The sequence below is a fragment of the Chiroxiphia lanceolata genome, chromosome Z (assembly GCF_009829145.1).
Source record: "Chiroxiphia lanceolata isolate bChiLan1 chromosome Z, bChiLan1.pri, whole genome shotgun sequence".
Taxonomy (NCBI): domain Eukaryota; kingdom Metazoa; phylum Chordata; class Aves; order Passeriformes; family Pipridae; genus Chiroxiphia; species Chiroxiphia lanceolata.
Genome location: NC_045671.1, coordinates 31,404,528 through 31,425,104, shown reverse-complemented (window position 1 = coordinate 31,425,104; position 20,577 = coordinate 31,404,528). Strand labels below are relative to the sequence as shown.

General features: G+C 35.8%; 1 protein-coding gene across 1 annotated transcript in view; it reads left to right on the top strand.

The window, feature by feature from the left end:
• NIPBL (NIPBL cohesin loading factor) overlaps positions 1–20,577 on the top strand; it is a 154,124-nt gene that overhangs the window by 45,745 nt on the left and 87,802 nt on the right. The window contains 3 exon segments of the mRNA XM_032674687.1: positions 13,883–14,026; positions 16,379–16,544; positions 17,662–17,792. Coding sequence (XP_032530578.1) covers positions 13,963–14,026; positions 16,379–16,544; positions 17,662–17,792 — 361 coding nt within the window. The 5' untranslated portion in view covers positions 13,883–13,962.

Here is a 20,577-nt window from a genome sequence, read left to right as displayed (position 1 = left end):
GAAAAAAACAGGATTGCTATTGAACTGTGGAAACTTAGTCTTGAGTGTTATCATAGAATGGTTTGGGTTGGAAGGAACCTTAAGCATCATGTAGTTCCAACTCCCCTGCCACGGGCAGAGACACCTTCTAATAGATGAGGTTGCTCAAAGCCACATCCAGCCTGGCCTTGAACACTTCCAGAGATGGGGCATCCACAGCTTCTCTGGGCAACCTGTGCCAGTACCTCACCACCCTCACGGTAAAGAATTTCTTCCTGACATCTAATCTAAACGTACTCTCTCTCAGTTTAAGGCCATTCTCCCTTGTCCTGTCACCCCATGCCCTTGTAAAAAATCCCTCTCCAGCTTTCCTGTAGGCTCCCTTTAGGTCCTAGAAGGTGCTGTAAGGTCTTCCCAGAGCCTTCTCTTCTCCAGACCGAACAACCCCAACTCTCTCAGCCTGTCATTATAGAAGAGATGCCCCATCCCTCTGATCAGCTTTGTGGCCTCCACTGGACTTGCTCCGGCAGGTCAATGTCCTTCCTGTACTGAGGACCCCAGAGCTGGAGGATGCAGTGCTCCAGGTGTGGTCTCACCAGAGCAGAGCTGAGGGGCAGAATCCTCTCCCTCACCTGCTGCCCACCCTGCTTTGGGGGCAGCTCAGGACCTTTTCCTCAGGGCTACTCTCAATCCATTCTCTGCCCAGAATGTAGCTGTGCTTGGGATTGCCCTGACACATGTGCAGGACCTTGCACTTGGCATTCTTGAACTACATGAGATTTGTGTGAGCCCACCTCTCAAGTTATATTTTTTTAATTTAACATTTGAAAAAAAGCCTGCTTTGTAAGTGGTTATACTCTAATTTTTGTGTTTACTGATTTAGTAAGCATAGTCATTCTTGATTTGGGAAAAAAAGGATAATCTAGGTCCTTAAATCCTTTTAAAAATAAAACTATGCTCTAGATTGCTACAGGGGGAATTATCACTTTAGAGACTGGTAGTGTGAATCTTTCCAGTTTCCTCAAATTAGTTTCCAGGTAGAATTTATTCTTGTATGATATATGATATTCACCTATCATGGTATGTGATATTCAGCTTTTCTTCAGTATTAGAAAACCTTATAGTCCATTATGTATTAATAAGCAGTGAGGTCTTTCTTACTAAATTTTACTCAAAAAAGTTAGACAAACATAATGGAAATTTTATGGCAGTGATTGACTGCTTACATCTTTCCAAGATTGCCTGTCTCATATAATATCATGGATATTCAAATAGCACTTGTATTAGAGATTTTGCCTGGTTTATGAAGGCTAGATACTAAAATTGCCTTCTGAGCTGCATACTTGGAATTAGCTCAAGAGCTATGACAATTCCGGTCATTTTTACATCTAATTGTAAAATTTCTACTGAGGAGTGATTCTGAAGAACTTCCATTTTTCCATGAGGAACTGAGGTCTAATAAAGGCATTTCTAAGAACCAACACCTTAAGTGTTGTTTTGGTTGGTTGGTAGGGTGGGGAGTTTTTGGTGTTAGCATGGAATGCAATTTTCGGCATCATTCAAGCTTTGGATGGTGTACTGCCAAGTTTTGTGTGACTGCAATAAATTCATTGAGAGAAGGTACTCACTTGGAAAGTCATGCTACAAGACTGACTTAAATTGAGGGAAGTCAGATGGTCATTACATTAGCCATGTATTCTCTGTCACAGTTGCAAAGACTGTGACCGTTACTTTGAAACCCATGAAAACGTTTCAGGTGGATCAGATCAGAAGTAAAAGTTACTTAGGAGGAATTGAGCAATTGGCCAAAATACTTCTGTTCCTTCAAGGCTTGATAAGCAAACATTTTGCTTGTGAATCTGTATGCTGAGTGTTAATAATGGTTAATTCAGTAGGCCAAAGGGATTGTATTTAGTGATCTAAGAGAAGGGTTACTGGAAAAGGAGAATGCTAAACTATAGCTACATTCCGATTAGGAAAATAGAGAAGTTAAATCCTTGGATCCAGTGTTTCCTCTTCATCTACTTCATCTGGTTTCAGAAAGTTTATTTAACCAAAGTTCTTCATATTTGTCAAAGCAAGACTAGGAAGCCTGTGACTCATACTAAATATTGGCAATTAAAGCTGGAAGCTGAATCTTTTCCAGTTCCGTGAGTCTGTGAATAGAACAGTGAAGACTTCGTTGCATCCACTAATCATGTAGGAAAAAGGCATCTGTCATTATTGATATTTCTAATTTTGTTTAAAAAGACCCTTCAAGTTGGAGATGTTGAGACACCCGTTTCTTTTTACAAGATGCCTTTAAAAAGCCTCTGGTGATTTGTGTTGGGTTTGGTTTTTAATTTGTTTTTCTCATTTACAGTAAAAAGGTTTTTTTTTTTTAATATGACTTTACTGTACATTTCAGTTCTCTTCAGGCAAGTAACTTACTTTCTGCATTCCATCAAAGTAAGTAGAATTAAAAGCCACAAGTAAAAACTACAACATGGAATAGCTTTGGAAAACAACAGAGCTTTAGTGTAGACTTAATTCTTTGCATAATTTGATGCAGTTTCTGGATTACTGATGCCCTTTCACCTTGTGGTGACATTCTTAAGCTGTATGTACTCTTGGTGTATGGTTCTGTGTTAATTGTAACTTACTCAGGTTAAAGACAGAGACTAATGTGGTGAACTTCAGGGAAAGTTTTTGCTTTGTTAGTGCCACTGTCAAGATTAGAAATGTGATATGCAACTTTCTTTGGGGCCTTTGTAATCTAAAAGTCTCACTACATTTCTTTAAAATGAAAATGGGGAAAATTACTACTTTTAGAGGAAGAGTTAAAAATAGAGTATTGTGCAATTGTTGAAAATATTAATTTTGCCACTAAAATGTTGTTCAGAGGTTTGTTTTTTGTTTACACTTTGATTTTGTGAACAGGGAGCCTTAGATTTTGGGAAGTATGTTCTTCCTCAGTCTAATAAAATATGTTCTCAATGGTTGAATTGTCTTTGGGTTTATTTTGTTGTAGAGAAAATCAGGTAGTTCTGTGCAGCTATAATAAAGATTACAGCTAAGGAAAATAAAATATGTAGTCGGTTTGAGTACATTGATTTTTAAAACACTGGGGTTTTTTATCCTTCGCTCTCCATCCCTATTTTCTGGGCAACCTGATCTTGGTGTCCCTGCTTGAGTGGGGATTGGACAGGATAACCTCTAGAGGTCACTTCCCTCAAAATTCTTTGTTTTTTAGGGGGGAGAAAAATGGTGAGATTACTATTCCAGGATGTATGAATGCAGCAGTAGTCTGCTGTTCCTTCCTTATCCCTCAAAGGCTAGGGGGTGGGGGAAAGACAGAGCAGAAAATGAGTATGTTCAATGTCTTTGGTATTTGTTGTCATGGACTGTCTACCTCACTGGTACTAAAAGGCATTGTTCAGCTGCAGAATTGATGGCAGTTTTCAGTCCTGTCAAAGTGACTTGTTTTCTGCTGGTTTTTGTGTTGCATTCTGAATAGGAGAGCTCTAGAGAAGTATCTGCCTGGGCACACCATTTTTTATGGAAGAATGGGATTAATACATAAATCATGTACATGAGATAAATGATAAAAAATGAAGCAGGAGAAAGGCAGGTCAGGAAACAGTAAGTTTGTGTACTGTGGCTTCAGTCAGCTTAAAAGCTGTGTTTGTGAATGTTTTGGAAAGAGTATCTGTCTTCCTTTTTGTGCATTTGTCTTTATGCTGTCCTCTGAGTAAGCAGAAGCCAAGTTCCATAACACGATGGGAATCCCAGTGGTATTTACTGCTTGCATGTACCTAAACTTGTTTTTCCATCTTCTGCCCCAGTCCCTATTGATGCCCGTGCGTGTATCCATGCCCACCGGTCTGAGCAACTGAACTGCTCTTTTCTAACTCAGTGACTCAGCCTCATCCTTGGGAATTGTGGAAGACAGCTGGTGAAACATGGACCTAAAGGATCTGAACAAAACCACACTAGAATACAAAGATATTAAATTAAAAAACATTAAATTTGGACATGGGAGAAAGGTCAGCAAAGATAACTTGTTTGGTTGGTCATCACATTAGCTTGATAGGCTATACTGTAAGCTCTAGGCCTTGTCTCCTCCAGCCTTGTGCTTTCTGCAGTTGTGGAAGGAGGAGGTAGCCATGACAGAAGGGTCACTTTCTGTGTTTTTCAGAGGTCTGCAAATAAAGTGAAATTTTTTAAATGTTCCTGAGCGGAAAAGTCTCTCAGCATTTTAATTCATGGATTATGATCTTCTTTGCTGGTTAAAGTGAAAATAAAACCTACTACTGATCACCCACAATCTAATCTCTTTTTAGGATCTGCAGCTCATTTACTTGGTCTCCAGTGGTATGCCTTGGTTTTGACATTGCGCTCCCTGTAGATTGACAATGGTTCCATATTGAAATGTCATAGTGAATCTTCTGTTTTCTTTTATGTGTTCTGTCCACTTTTATTGTGATTGATAACTTTGTACCAGAAGTTATGATAGAAATTTAGAATACGAAACTTAGAATTTTCCGTATTTCTTGGAAAAAGCTAGTTTATAGGTATATTATTTGTGTTCAGCTGAACTATTTCAAGATGTGTGACTTTGTCCAAATAATTAGAAAAAGAAGAGATTGCTCAATGTTTTGAGCAATGACATCACTTAAGGCTTTTAATGTAAATTAACAAGAGGAATTAATTTTAAGTGGTTTAGTTGAGCTACATTAAACATTTGAGTTTATATTCTCTTTCAGAATTAGTAGACCAAATTCAGTTGGTTTTATTTTAGTGTAAAATGAAGTTGCATTGAGTGAACTCTATTTAAGTATGAAGAAAATTTCCAAACCAGTTTGGGTTAGTTAAGTTTGTCAAAGAAAAGAAATTCAGATGTACATTTTAGGGAATTTCTATACAGAAGAGGCTTTCTTGGAAGTAATATACTTCATTGTATTTGTCTTATACTGATGGTCATGGTATTCCTATCCACATAAATATTTGCATTTTGTTTTGCACCAGATTATTACATCTACAAGTATGTTTACACTCTTGACAGCTCTTCTTTGTTTCTTTGTATTGCTGCAGTACACAGTGGAGGTGAACTGAAAATGTTTAACATGGACAGACGAAACATTAAAAATCCCTATGCTTTTTTTGTGCACGACCATCACAATTCCATCTAGTTGTTATTGATGGAATGTTTGTATATGTTGTGACATTGATAATTTTGAAAACTTTGAAAGCTGCAAAGTTTAATCTTGATTGAGCTCAACTAAGCCTGTGAGCAACTTTGCAAACTACTTGCTGCAGTTCCTGGATAGCTTTGGTTTAGATTTGTAATATTTGCAGGCTCTCAAGGGGGAGATGTAGAAGTAGTAAGGTGAAAGAGACGCTGCTTTAGTGTCTCTTTATTTTTTTTTTATAGTACTCTTTAATTTTTTTGGAATTGCATCTTTGCTTTCAGCACAGTTTGTGAGCTTAAGAAACTTCTGTTGTATTTGTGCTGCAGCCATAGGAGAACCAGCAACAGAATTTCAGAATGACGTAAGACACTTTCCTGGATAATATTGTGAATCCATCCCAGAACTACAAGGACCAAACTCCAATATAGTGTTTTTCCCAATTATTGAGAGATACCAGATTGTTACTGTCTAGCCACATTTGCTCATGGTGAACTGGTCAACATTTTAGCTCAGTTCATTAACAGTTATTCCAACACAATACCTCTAGATGTTGTGCGCTCTGTCTCTCGGGGTTTATTAATAACTTTGAAAGTGTGTGATTTTTTTTTCCCATCTGTAGTCTCCACTTGTTTTCTTGTCTTTGAGCTCACTGTGCTCCAGAAATTTAGTTGACTATAATGTTCATATGAAGAAAAACCTTTGGTGACCAGACTGTGTGGAATTAGGAAATTAATATCTTTGCTGACTAGTGAGCTCCACATTTTTAGCTTTGCTATGTTGGATGATGTTTGTCAAAAACTTAATGTAATCCTCAATTTTAGAACACAAACATTACCTAAAATCAGTTATCAAACATATGAAAATTTTAATCCCTTGAAGTCTCTTACACAATTATTGTGTTTATTAGGCACTAATACAGCACTTGGGTTTTTTGAGTTGCCTTTGCTCTCCTGTTCAGACTTTCCAAGGATTATGTTTTTGTAAGATGTTAGTAATCTTAATTAAAGCATTAGATTGCCTTGATTGTTTTGGTTTTTTGTTTCTGAAATATTAGCATACTTTCCTTTGGAGTGTATATCTTGTCTGTATCTTGCATAAACTGTGTGAGATACCACTTGTAAAATGAACCAAATGGAACAAATTTTCAGTAGTGAATGCTATAAGTTTACAAAAATAATTGCATTACCGGTAATTGTGCAAATGTGTACAGTTGGACAGTACAACTGAAGCTCTTTGTGTTTCTGCATGCAGTCACTAAAAACAAGGAATTATTTAATAATTTTCTGCTGATTGATCATTAGGTACCTCTTAATCAGTAAGTCCCTCAGTCAAATAATTTTGGAAAACACCAGGTATTTTCAGTTATAATTTACACTGACTGGAAGTCTCAAGGTAGTTTAGTTTGTAAAAATGAGTTGTTGATAGAGAAGATTTTTGTGTTTCCATTGAGGAAGAGGCTGCAGCATTTGCAGTGGATTTAGTACAAGATGGGGAAACTGGATCTGTTACAGAGGACTGGCTTAGAGTCTTTGGAGGGTAGAATTGCATCATTGTGGTGATGGAATGAGGAGAAGTAATAGACCAATCCAGAAGAAAAGCAATTCTATACAATATTTCTCTTATATATGCAAGGCACTTTAGTTGAAAAACAGGCAACAAGATGAGTATTAGGACAGAGGAAGAACTTAGCACAGGTCAGTATTAATTCCAATAATAAAAAGGCAGTGATGTGCATTTGAAGTGTAATACAGTAAACCCGCTTGTGTAGAATTTTACATTGGTGTTTATTGTGGATCTCTAAAGAAATGTTATACTTGTACATCTGTTTTCTTAGTCTGTGTTGAAGAAGTCTGGAGAGATTCTGATCGATTTTCAAAGTCCACAAAGAGCCAAGATTATGTATCAGGAAGACTTGTGTAAAGACCTGATGCCTCAACAGGTTTATTTCTTCCCAGTTTTGTTTTATAAAGGTTTTCTTGAAAGTAATATGCTTCATTGTACTTGTTTTATACTGACTGGGTCATGGTATTCCTATCCACATAAATATTTACATTTTGTTTTGCACCAGGTTATTACATCTACAAGTAAATGTCGGTACGCAACTGTTTTTAGAAAAGGGCAACACTACTAACAACTGACATGAAACATTGAAGGAAGTTACAAAAGACAATTTGCTACTTCCCCTCTAACACCTGTCACAACTATTTTGTTAACAAAGATGGGTACTGCAACCTAAAATGTTCTCCATTTGACAGAGTTGACTTAATGAATTCTTATTTGCTTTTGCTCTTTTATACATCCACTACCTATTTCCATAAAATGAACTGTATCTAATATCAACCATTGCATGTGTGCCTGAGCAAGAAAAAGGGTGTTTGCTCACTAAAAAAAGCTGTACTTTCTTTGTTGGAGTAAAAGTTGCATGTGGAATATGTAGTACAGGTGAGAAATAAATGTATGAGCTACTGAAGTTGCTTGGTGTTTTCCCTTTATGTTTGAGTTTCTCAGTGTAGTTATCCTGGCAGTATCACAGATGGTATCAGGCTGCTGCACTTGAACTTCATGAGATTTGCACAGACCCACGTGTGAAGCCTGTCCAGGTCCCTGTGGATGGTATCCCTTCCCTCCATTGTGGTGACAGCACACACAGCACGATATTGTCGGCAAACTTGCTGTGGGTGCAGTCAATCCCACTGTCCCACAGATTAGGGAAGCTGCATATTACCTGTAGGTATCTGCTCTCTCTTCCCCCATGAGGAGTTATTACAGGTGCAGAGCACAATTGATGCTTACCCTAGTAGAAATTGTGTGCTCCTGCGTGAGGGGGTGTCTTTCCTTGAATCCATAGACCTCTCATGCTGTGTGTGCTTCCACCGCTTGTACTGGGATCTCTCTTGTCATTTACTGTGATGTCACTGCCACTGGTATCACATGGGCAGCAGAGACATCAGTGTCATTGTTATCAAATTAATGCAGCAGAGACCAAAGGAATGTGACAGTAGTCACAGATTAAGAAGCTGGTTGCTCTAGCTATTTTTACTTAAAATAGCTTTATATTCAGAAGCAACTTTAAATTGTACAGTAACGCAGAAAGAATCGTGCCTTGCAGAATATACCACCTAGGGAGTCTTTCTGCTGTGCCTTTTACAACCGGACTTGTCTATCTTGTATTGGCGTCTTTAGCCACCACCGTGCTTGCAGCAAATGTGGGTAGAGCCCTTCCCAAATCTTCATTCGCGAAGCCTGGCCATGATACAGTACTTTTCACAAAGATTTTTTATTTTACAGTGGTTGTGGTTTGTAGTGAGTTGAGCAGCTACTCTTGGAATAGTTGTAGGAAAACACATTATGCTAATGCTGGTTTAGAAGTTGTACTCGGTAATTCTTATCTCCAACTTTTTAATTTTTCACTTGTTTTGTCAGCATCACTGATTCTGCTGCCTGATCACTTTATGAACCAAACATACGGATTTCACTCGTACGCAACCCCCCTACCCTCACTACTCTCCTTTCTCTTTACCTCCCCCAGCATGCTGCAACAACCCCCTTTGGCTGTTCAAGTTAGATAAATACCAGGTAGCTTCATATTTGCTTGAGTTACTATTTCAACTGTAGGCAACTACATCAGGCTGATTAATTACTGTTCATTCCAATACTGACTTTTTCTGAGATTAAATTAATGTTAAATGCATTATATTGTGAATGTGTGTGCTTGCCCTCCAGATACTTCAGTATTAGACTATGTTTTGGCAGCTATATCTCCTTCTTTAGTATGTTTTTGAAATATTTTAAAATGCGTTTAGTTCTGTCATTGTATAAAGCTGCAGCTCTAGAATGAAAACCAGAAATCTGCCCTCTTGTGGGTAGATCCGTGTGATGTAGCTCGGTCACAGTGTCTTATTTGAGAACTAGAGGATGTTAGTTCATTCTCTATGTGATTCTCATTCTTTAGGCAGTTTTTTAAGGGATAGTTTGTGGACTGATAGCTAGCAGAGATTCATGTAGTAACTAAAGAAAAGTAGTTTATTACAAAATGTGGAAGTTTAAAACTGGATATGAGACAGATTCTTAACTTTGTAGTTGCACATTTGCTGATTTAAAAGAAAAGAAAACATGGACTGCTCATCTAAATTATAAATTAGCTAATACATAAATTTACTGGTTTACTTTGAATGTGCAGCTGAAGAAATTAACTTGTGGTTACATCTATATGATGTTACTCAACATATAAGAAACTGAAACCACTTTTAAAAGTATTTTTCTGCTAAATAAAGATTTCATAATCAAAACTAAATAAAACATAACTGTATTCAAAGTATTCTATTTTATAGAATGCATTTAAAAAGAAAAACATAGATATCTAATATCATCGCCTTTCTTTAAAATTTAATTTTAATCCACCTAATTTTGTCTGTAATTTTCTTCTTGGAAAATATCAAATCAGTCATATATGTTATTGTTTTAAATCAAAAAACATAATAAGTTAAAGAATACCCTGGAGTATGAGGAATGAAACATTTAAGTATACGTGGGAAACTTCTGAAATATGAGATTGGTTCCTTCTCTGCATTACTACTGAGCCTTTGTATTAATGATATAAACAGATTTTCCCCTTTATTTCTACTGTTCTCATGCATGCACATAGGAAAGCTGGGGAAGAACTATTACTTTTGTTAAGGAGACAAGAAAGTTTTTAAACCAAGAGGAATGTTTCATAAATGCAGAGCTTGTACCCTCATATGATAACCCGTGGTCAGAGTCCTCTCATTGTTTTGTTGATAGTCAGATGCTGCAATATCTGAAAAAATACAATTGCAGTTTGTTTCTTTTATTATTTTATTTTTATAGGGTAATTTTTTTTTTGTTTGCTTGAATTGGTTTATTATCCTTCCTCTGCTTGTAGTCTCTCTTCGCTGGATGTTCGCTGTCTCTTTACTTAAATTGTTCACAATTTTCATCCTCTCTTCCTCTCATAATTTTACCAGTGCCCCTTCTCTCTGCAGATTTGTTGTTGTTGTTGTTGTTGTTAGTTTTCTACTCTGGCATTAATCCAGTACTGTGGTAAAAAATGCAGAATATGTGTAGGGATAAGTTGTAGAGAGGATCCACATGACAGAGCCCTAACCTTTTGCCTCTGAAGGCAGTCAGTGTTTTCCATACTGTGGACTGTTTAATTTCTACTTTAAAAAACAACCAAAAAAACCCAAAACATACTGCCAAAACTGAACAATCTGCAGCATTTGAGATTTAATATTTTGATAGGAATTTTCTTTGGAATGTTAATTTGCAGTAAAGGAAAAAGCAGATAATTGGAAAAAAAGAAAGAAGATAACATACAGAAGTAGAGCTTATTATCAATAGCATAAACTTTTTTAGTATAGCTCTCATTGTTATCTTGGTTTGGTTTTGCTCTATTATTGCGTATTATGATGATAACTTTTTCTTGTATTATTCTCAAGATGTGCTGCCATTTCACTGTTTTCCTTTCACTAGGGAGTTCTTTGTATCACTTCCTTTGAACAGTATAGTTCCTTCCTGCCTGAAATGTCTTTTATGGTATCTGTTCTTTCTTATAAAGAAGCAGGAGTGTAAATACATATATACTGAATATACAAGACCTCATATGCATTGCTCCTACTCCGGACTGCTACACTACGGTCTGATGCATTGTTTAGAAGCTTTCCAGTGCAGTTCTTTGACTTCCTTAATTCAGCTAATATAACTAACAGCTTCATTTTTTCAGTGTAAGGATAAAAATATTATACAATTGGTAACAGTTACTGAACAAAGCTGGTAATGGAAAATTTTATTATTGAAAAAGTTGATTCTTCTCAACTGTGAGCTGCTACAATTTAGTACTTTTAACTCTTCTAACATTTGGGGAACGGGGGGTGGGGAACCCAACAAAACTTGTCTGTCTGTCACGCTATTAAGTGTTGCATGCTGTTCTGATGTTTTATATGAAACAATTTATGTCGTCTTGACCTGTCAATTTTTTCCCCCTAAATGCTTGAGATTTTAAATCTTTAAATGAATGAGTTTATTGCTCAGTGGCATCAAATTTGAGTTCTAGTCTTTCACTGGATCTCAGTCTCTAATTCTGGAATTGAATCCCACCTTGTTTGCCAGTCTATAACAGATGCAATTTTGCCCTCAATACAACAGGTGTAGTATTTGGACCCAGATATTACTATGTGGTCTCTTCATATTGTGTTTGTTTTTATAAACTAATCTCATCATTTAATCTCATCAGTCTCACTTTCTCTCTTGTTTGCTCTCCTCTGTTTACTCACTTCATCATGCTTACAAAAACTTCAGAAAGTCAGAGATAGACTTCTTGAATTGCTGTGCTTAATTCCCAGCTGGTGCAGTTAACCACATTCTGTCCCTTCTGTAACATCTGTGTGATCCATCTTTGAAGTAATGGTGTTGCATATCTCTAATACTCCTAATGGAAGGCAGTTCCAGAAGGTGACAGCTCTGATGGTGAGAAGCTCTGCTCTGATTTTCTTCTTGCTTGCATTCACGTGCCCCTTTATTGTTGTGTTAGCATTGCTCCATGGCATTCTTCCTTTGTAACCTTCTAGAGAGAGCAGCCACATTCCCTCTTGACCTTTGTTTTGTTAGCTAAACACACCAACCCCTTTTACTCTCCTCTTACAAAGAAAGTTTACTTTTCCCCTGACCATTGTAGCTTATTGCACTTGCTCCACTCTCAGATCTGGATCTTGCCGGTTCAGGTTTCTTATCATGTGTCTGTGGAGAAGGTGTCTAATTTAAGCATCTGATTTTGGAGGAATTTTTCCTGTTAAATATCTATATAACTTATTTATTGTGGCAGTAAGAACTGGGAAAGAACTTGAATTAGGAGTGACAGCTTCAGTGTTAGCATCTTTCCCAAATAATAAGAAAAGGAAGGTGAACAGACTTTTTTTTTCTTGTTTTTCATTGTTTCTGTGCTACAGACAAATTTCCGATAACAGTGACTGGTGATGTGGCCTTAGCTTTAATGCACTTTCAGTCAGGAGAGATCATCAGACATGATATTTTTATGACAAATATAAATTATATGTGAAAGGTGTTCTTTAGTTTCTAGCCTTTCACTGAAACCTCAGATTCTTAAAGTGTTAACTCCCATGGCTTTGCTATTGCAGACTCATTGTGGGACTCTTTTGGAATATATTTTTTTTTCTCTCTTAAGAACTGCTTATTTATGGAACTAGGAAACCACTGAAATTCTGTGTATATTTCTATTCATTCTGGGTAAAATACCCTTGAGTATCGAGTAGTACTTGAAACTGCTCTGAGTATTTGAGAGATGTTTTCTCCTGGATTAAAAAAACCCTAAACACAGCAACCCATGTAGCATATCTATCTGTAGCAGTTTCCTTATTTACTAGATCACTGTATCTGTATTGTAGTATATTTTTAACTTTAAAAAAATGTAATTTATTTGAGACTGAGACTGTGGCAGGTGAGCAAAGGAAGTCAACTCATCGTCAGTTCTATTTAACCTCAGTGTTGCTATTTTTTTCAAAATTCTGTGCTAATAGGGACACTGAAAGATTAATTTCAGTGGTTTGTGAAAAATTTGAGCAGGAAAAAGACATAACATTTTGTTTCCTTGTCTTGGAGTCTATATGTGTTTATAAGCAGTGGTGTCCTATATATTGACATTAGTGTGGCATAAGAAAGAATGAGATAAAAATTACTAAGAACATGACAGGGATCTCTTGGTTTCCAAGTATTTTATATGTAATTCTCAAAAATGTAGGCTTGTAAAGTAAGCGTATGTAAATCATGATTTCAGCATCTTCAGGAAATAAGAGAAATACATAAAAGAACCCCTTTTACTATTTCCAAAACTGTTAATACAGATGCCTGTCTACAATAGGTAACCACATATATATGAAATCTCTTTATGTCTTCAGAAAAACTGTGTTCATTTCATTATATAATAGGAGATTGTAATGTGTGATGTTTTTAAGTTTTAGATGTTTGGTACTTGCAGTTTTGGGTTTTTTTATCAGTGTGGACTTCCTTACAGCTAAGATCTTTGTAGTTAGTGAAAATCAAGTGAACAAATTCTTTTTTCTGCAGTTGAATATAAAATGTGCTGTTTTACAGGAAATAAAGGAGCTATTTTAGTGGTGGCTAAACTTTTTTTTTTTCCCCAGAGGGGTCTATAGAATTTCTGGTAGTAGTTTGACCAGACAGACTTATATATTAAAGAGATATTTTCAGATCAATTTTGAAATAGCTACTACTTCTATAATGTACCAAGATTTTGTATTTGTCTGTTTGTTTGCATTTGTAAATTACTTCTTTTTTCTTGGTAGTCTCTTTATGAAAGTACCACCTTCTGCAAAACTGTGAAGTGAATATAACAGCTAATTACTTAAACTGGTTATGCATTAAGTTCTATCCATTGCAGTGTGAATTAACAGAAGTTTTGAGCTGGTATAACCTGAGCAAATTCTTTTTTTTTTTTTAATTGCCTTATCCTGCATCTTCTTTTGGTGAAGGGCTCTGCTTCTGAGACCATCTTGCCTTTTGGTTGCTAAATGCCACTTGTTATTTAAAATCTACACTCCTCTACCCACTCTGGAAATAATTTAATTAGTATACAGCTAAGGGTAGTATGATCTGTTTCATTTATGTTAATGAATTTGAAATTCTAAAAAATAAACTGAGAGATTTAATTTGTTCTTTTTGTTTGTTTTTGTTTTTAGTGCTTGGGAGATGGGAAGTAATGATAGCTGGCACCTGAACTAAAATATCTGTGTAGGCACTACTATCCCAGAACTTCAGGATGAATGGGGATATGCCTCATGTTCCCATCACTACTCTTGCAGGGATTGCTAGTCTTACAGACCGTAAGTACTCTTCTTTTTCTTGTCTTTTCTATTCTGTTTTCTACCTCTTTGGTAAACATACCGGCATTTTCAAAAGACTGAAAAGATTTTTATTTTAAAAATTCCTAGAGTTAAATCTGTTTAAAATCAGACTTCGCATTAAAAATGTTAGTTTTGTTATTGCTTGAATTTTAAAAATCTGTCCGTATAAAACATACTAATTTAAACACAAAACGAAATGTAGGTTTAAAAAACCCTTAAGGAACCCTGAAGAAATATAGGAATTCGTTATTTGTTTGGAATATCTGTGCACCACACAAAGAAAGAAGATACAAATAAAGAAAAACATATAAATAATAAAGTGTTTCTCTAAAATGCACATCCTGTCTTCTTCCCTGAAAAGAGAGAGACACAGGATTGGACTGATATGCAAGTAACCAAAGAGACTTGTGGAATATGCTGAATATACTCAAAACCTAGTTCCTTAGTTTTGAACAAGGTACAAAAAAAGTTGCTTTAGTTAATAGCTGCAAAGAATGGCTGTTAGAACAGAGATAAGCAGCTGAACCTATGAGTCTTCTTTCTTAGCTGTTCAGCCTACCAAAGGGGCATGTGAAGTGTGTTTGTTGACTTAAATATGTCAGGAAGACAAAATGCAAGCAAAGGAAAAGAACTATTTACATTAGAAGCTGATACAGACATAAACCCGAATGGTTATAATGTGACCAAAAATAAATTTCTGGTGAGAAATAAGAGGAGATTTATTATAACTATAGTGAGGTCCTAGGACAACCATTGCAATAAGAGCAGTTGTGACAAAGATGCATCTTGTTATATCGAGTATATAAAGTGTAAGAAAGAATTTATATCTCAGTTTTCTGTCTGAGGATAATTGGACTCAGTGACCCAGGTGCTTCTTCCAAGTTCTTATTTTTATTGTTACACTGTTGAAAATTGGAGACTTTCCAAGAGACACTGGAAGTATATACCCAGCAATTGATTTTAGTTGCCTACAGTAAAAATGGCAGATGTATTGGAGGAAAAAGCGCTCTCCATGTCCTTCTGGGATTCGGAAGTAAAGTGGAAGATCCTGCATATGTATTTAGATGTATATGTATGTATTATATTATGTATGTCTAATAACAGCCATCAGGATGCAAATAGTAAGTTTCTGGCTGTGGGAAGTTTTCCAGCGTTAAACATTTGCAGGTAAGATTACTTAACTGGTAGAAGTCCCTGATCAGACTCTGGTGCAGGAGTTTATTAAAACACTGAACTGGAATGGACAAGACCAGTTGCCCTGAAAACAGGGAGGACATGATGCCTAGAGGTTGTAGAGTAGCCTAGCTAGCTAACTAGCTAAATTTATTGTTTTAATCAATATATTTTGCTGATTGTGCTAATTTTTCTAAGTTTCAGGCATGTTCAGGGTAATCTGATGCAAGTAATCAACGTTAGCTATTTAATATATTATACACTTCTATTTGTATTTCTTTTTCCCCTGAAGTTATTTCTAGTGGTTCAGTTAAAACCTTGATCTCAGAGATGTGATCAGCTTGGGAACTTGAAGTTAGAGTCAGCTTGTTTCCCTGGACCCATGAAAGTGACTTTTCTATGTAGCTAGGTTTTTGGTCTCTTCTGGCTTACCCTCTTCTGGACTGTGTAGCTCTACCAATCATGTGGTCAACGTTTCTTTTATGGTACACTTGTTATGTATGAGGACTTAAGAATACCTATGAAAGTACAGTGTGCTTATAATGTCATTGAAATAGTGTTGTCACTGAATCTTTCTACTGAGATTTGTGAATAAGTTTACTGGCTGAATTGACATTTCAGCGAACATACCAACCAACAGTACCAACCTTTCTTGAGAAGATAACATAAGAATAAATACTACAGGAAAATATTAAACTAAGAATTTAGTTAGTGATTTTAATTGATTGTTGGGTTGTTCGGTGGTTTTGGTGGGTTTTCTTTATTTTCTCAGACCTTATAAAGTGGGAACACTAATTAAATATTAAGATCAGAGCAGAAAACTGAAAGTATATCCTCAGTGCACTTACAGTACTGCACATAGCTAGAAGAATTTTGCATTTCTTTTCTTTATCAGTGCTTTTGGCTCCCAAAGAAAGCTACCGTAACATATTAAATAGGTTAATATTTTGGAATGTTTAAAGAGTCAAGTGGAGATGTAGGGTGATAGGGTAGGGGTTCTGTGTGAGGGGGATGTGACTGCATGTGTGTGTTTGTGATAAAAAAAAAATCTAGACGTTTCCCCTGTGTTTTAAATGTAGTTGTCAGGTTCTCTTTCCGTGATTGTATGTTTGTGTTTCATGAAATGATTCTGAAGTTCTTCCTGTTTTCTGATAACAGTTTTGAACCAGCTGCCTCTTCCATCACCTTTACCTGCTACAACAACAAAAAGCCTGCTTTTCAATGGACGGATAGCTGAAGAGGTGAACTGCCTTCTGGCTTGCAGGGATGAAAATCTGGTTTCACAGCTTGTCCACAGTCTCAATCAGGTGTCAACAGATCACATGTATGTATTTTGAACTTCTATATCAGACCACTATCCTTATTTCTTGAAATAAAAATTAACTGTATTGAGAAGCATGTTTGTGAGAATCTGAAAGTTAGAACTTGAAGTTTTTCATTAGGCTTGCAGTGTAAGAGTCAAATGTTTCAGTCAGACAGAATGTTAATAATTGTCCTGCAGCCCTTACACATAACTGTGGGGGTTATTTTATAGATCTGATGCTTATCCAACTTCTTGAAAGTTAGGAGTGCAGATTTCATGGTATGATTGTGCAATACTAATTTGTGTTCAACATAGTTAATAATGCGCATAGATGATTTACATACCCGAAAGGAAACCTGTGTCAATTCTGATCAGGTATTGAACTTAAATATTTTAAGAATTTAGCTGTCAAGTACACTAATGTATTCTCTTTTTGTTTTTGTTTTTTGGTTTTTTTTATTTTTATTTTTCTCTGATGTCCTTTGAACTGCTTTGTGTTGACAACCCGTCCTTTTCCTACATGTTCTAATAAATTGTTTTGATCCAATGGAGGTATATTTTAAAAGTCCTCAAAGCAAACAATAAATGAAAGCACAGATGCGTTTATAGAAAATCCATTACATTTTTTTTGTGGTTCAGAGGGAATCCTGTGATCTCAAAGATGCACTGATTTCCCCTTTTCAAAATAAAAGATTTTCAAAACATTGGGTTGAAACCAGAATATTATACATTCATGCATATCTTTATTTTCACTCCTAAAATAATACATTCTTGATGTTGTGCTGAAGTGTTCTTTTATGAAGAAGATGTGATATAAAAGTGGGCATAAGAAATTTCTCATAATAGTCTGAAACGGACAGCCACAAATATGTGAGTGCTTAGTAACAGAAAATAACTATGAGAACTAGTAGGAATATTTCCTCTGCCATTCCTTAGAGAGAAAGAAAAAATAAAGACAGGAAGCAGTGCTTTGCAGACTTGATTTTTCCTATATTTTAACAGTAAATTGTCTTCTTTCATTTTGGTTTTGGTTTTTTTTTTGGTTTCTTTGTTTTTGCTTTTTTTTTTACTTGACTCATAGTTTCTTATAATTTGAAAATGCATTTGCCTCTTTATTTGCTTACTTCCACAATTCCAGAGAGTTGAAAGATAACCTTGGCAGTGATGATCCGGAAGGAGATATACCAGTCTTGCTGCAGGCTATCCTGGCAAGGAATCCTAATGTTTTCAGGGAGAAAAGCATGCAAAACAGATACGGGGTACAAAGCGGTAAGGATTTTTGATTGTTTATTGATTGCATTTTATGTTGTTCTGTAGGTTTAGGGGACTGATACAAACCACAAATATATATGGGGCACAGCTGTTGTATTTATGCCTTGCCTTGTATTTGATATTGATATGAAGCTCTATACCTTAACATCTTATAAGAGCAACTGTATTAGAATAAGAATGGTATTTTTCTAAATACCAGGTATTTTTCTAAAAATGTTTCATTTCTCCTCAAAGTTTAATCTCTAGGATAAGTGGTTAGATTTTATTTTAAAACAATTTTATTTGATTTTTTTATTACTAGGTTCATATATTTGTCTTAGTAAATAATTGAAGTCAGGAAAATATGCCTTGATCTTACTGAAAATCTGAATGATTATAGTTCTTAATAGTTCTGGAGTAAGGAATAAGGTTGAACGAGCCATACTTAACAGCTCCTCCCTGCCATTCCTCATCTTAGTGGTTTGTGATGCTCTACAGATTTTATTGTTTGACAGCTAATTCTCTTCTGAGCTGTAGTGAGATTTACTGCTGGATAGCGAGCATGACGGAGAGAGCAAGTTTAGAACAAAAATTGTTTTTAGTTACGATCAAATAGTGTAAGAAGGAAGTGTCCTAAGCAGACACCCTTCACTTCCTCTTCCTCCCCATCGCTGGCATATTTAGTTTCAGGTAACACAACAGCAGTATTGGAACGCTTATTCCCTGTCTTTTGATAATAATCCCATTGTCAAAACAGTCTTCATACAGCTGAGATTTTTGAGACCATATTTTATTGCCAGGTTGTCTGAACATACTGAATCACATCACCATTTGTTGTCAGGCCTAACTTTGTACAAGAGCAAAATGTTAATTTTATTTTAACTCTTTTTCATCAGATGACATTCTGTTGCCTTCTTGCAACTTCTGTCTTTCATTTTATAGATTTGAGGGAAGTGGATTTATTTGTAATTATTTATTTAAAATTGGGATACTGTTTAATTTCAGTTTTCATATTACTTTTTTCTCTTTTGCCTCTCAACAGTTTGGCTTTGTCTTTCAGCAGATGTGTTGGAAGATCAGCTAAAATAGCTTATTGCAGTAACAGTATTCATAGCATCATGTAAGGTTCAAAAGGACTGAATATTCACTTCAAGATATTTATCAGAACTTGTGAATTTGGGGAGATTAAAATCTTATGCATCTTTCCGTAAACAATGACTTCAATAATTTTTTTTGTTTGTACAAGAATTCAAATGAACTTGTACTGTGAAAGGAAAAAACTTTGCTCACATACACTTTCAATAAGAGTGAATATTTGACTGAAAAATCACCTCTTGGTGAGCTGTCCCAGCTTAAATGTGCATGATGCTGTAATACAGTTTAGTTGTACAAGAATTTTTATGTGACCTTAAGCTGTGTTTTTATGAAGTACATTCTTTGTCATATTGGTAAGAATGCTACAATGGATTTTTACATATCACTTTTTTCCAAGAAAAAAGTATTGTGGTAGAACTGGGAGTATACGTAAGGAATCTCATTCTAGTAATGTTACTGATAGGATGATGTTTTCTCAAACCTGAATATTACCAACATGCAGAATTAAGGTTGCATTTAAGGAAGGTCTTAAATATTTCAAGTGTAGAAATGCACAGTGGAACCATAAATCTGCTGCTTAGTGATATAACAACAATGTGAAAAATGTACAAGAAGATATTATAGTGCTAGTGATTAATTTCAGACTAATTTCAAGCTGTTTTAAGTTTAGGAAGGAGAATATAAATAGATATATTTTTAAAGCATTTAAAAACAGCACTCTGTGTTTTAAACACAAAATTGAAAATTTGTCTGTATAGTTCCTGCTCATATGGATACTCTGTCAGCTTTCTGTTAGGAATGGAGTTTCATCTTCGCTTGCTCCTATGCGAGGTAACTAGTATCCATTTAAGCAAATTTTGTAGGACTTCAGAAGTCCCCATCTGTTACTCAGGAAAATGAAATGTACTGTGTATTGAAGTAGGGAAGTATCTTAACTTTTTTCAGCACAGCATGTTTCACTCCTGGTCAGGGCTAGTTTTATTGGGCTCGAGCACTTGGTATGCAGCACTTTGGCTTCTTTTCTGTGGGATTATCACATCTTTACTGGGGAAAGTGGAGGAGAAAAGAGGGTGATAGGGAAGGTTTCTGAAACTAGTTTTACTTGTGTAAATATTGCGATCATTGAAATCAGTAATACCAACTGTGGGATTGATAACCTCTGGACTGGGGACTTTGTCAGTCTTTTGTCTAACCTTTGGTTTAAAATACCTGTACTGCTAAAGAGCTTTTACCTATGGCTGCAGATCACTTGCTGCTGTTTGCTTGTGAATTCTGACACTTTTTTAGTTGCAAGATATTAAATTCTGTCACTAAAATAATTTAAAATTAATTTAGTTTTTGTGTTTCACTATCACTTTAAGTATCATGCAGTTGTTAGAGTATTCTTTATACCTGTATCAAAGAGAGGGGAAAAAAAAGATTCCTTAAATTCTCCTTAGTAATGATGTGAATCAGAACAGAATAGAATAGAATATTTCAGTTGAAAGGGACCTACTATGATCATCTAATCCAGCTGCCTGACCACTTCAAGGCTGACTAAAAGTTCAAGCAAATTAGGGCGTAGTCCAAATGCCTCTTAAATTGTTTCAAGAGCGCTGGTACATGTGGTTTGCCAGCTGGTTCAACACCTGAGCTTCCAAAGCATGACTGTGAGTATTTAAAGACCGTGGGAGCTTCCAGTTGGGATGTTGGTTCTGCTTTGCAATTG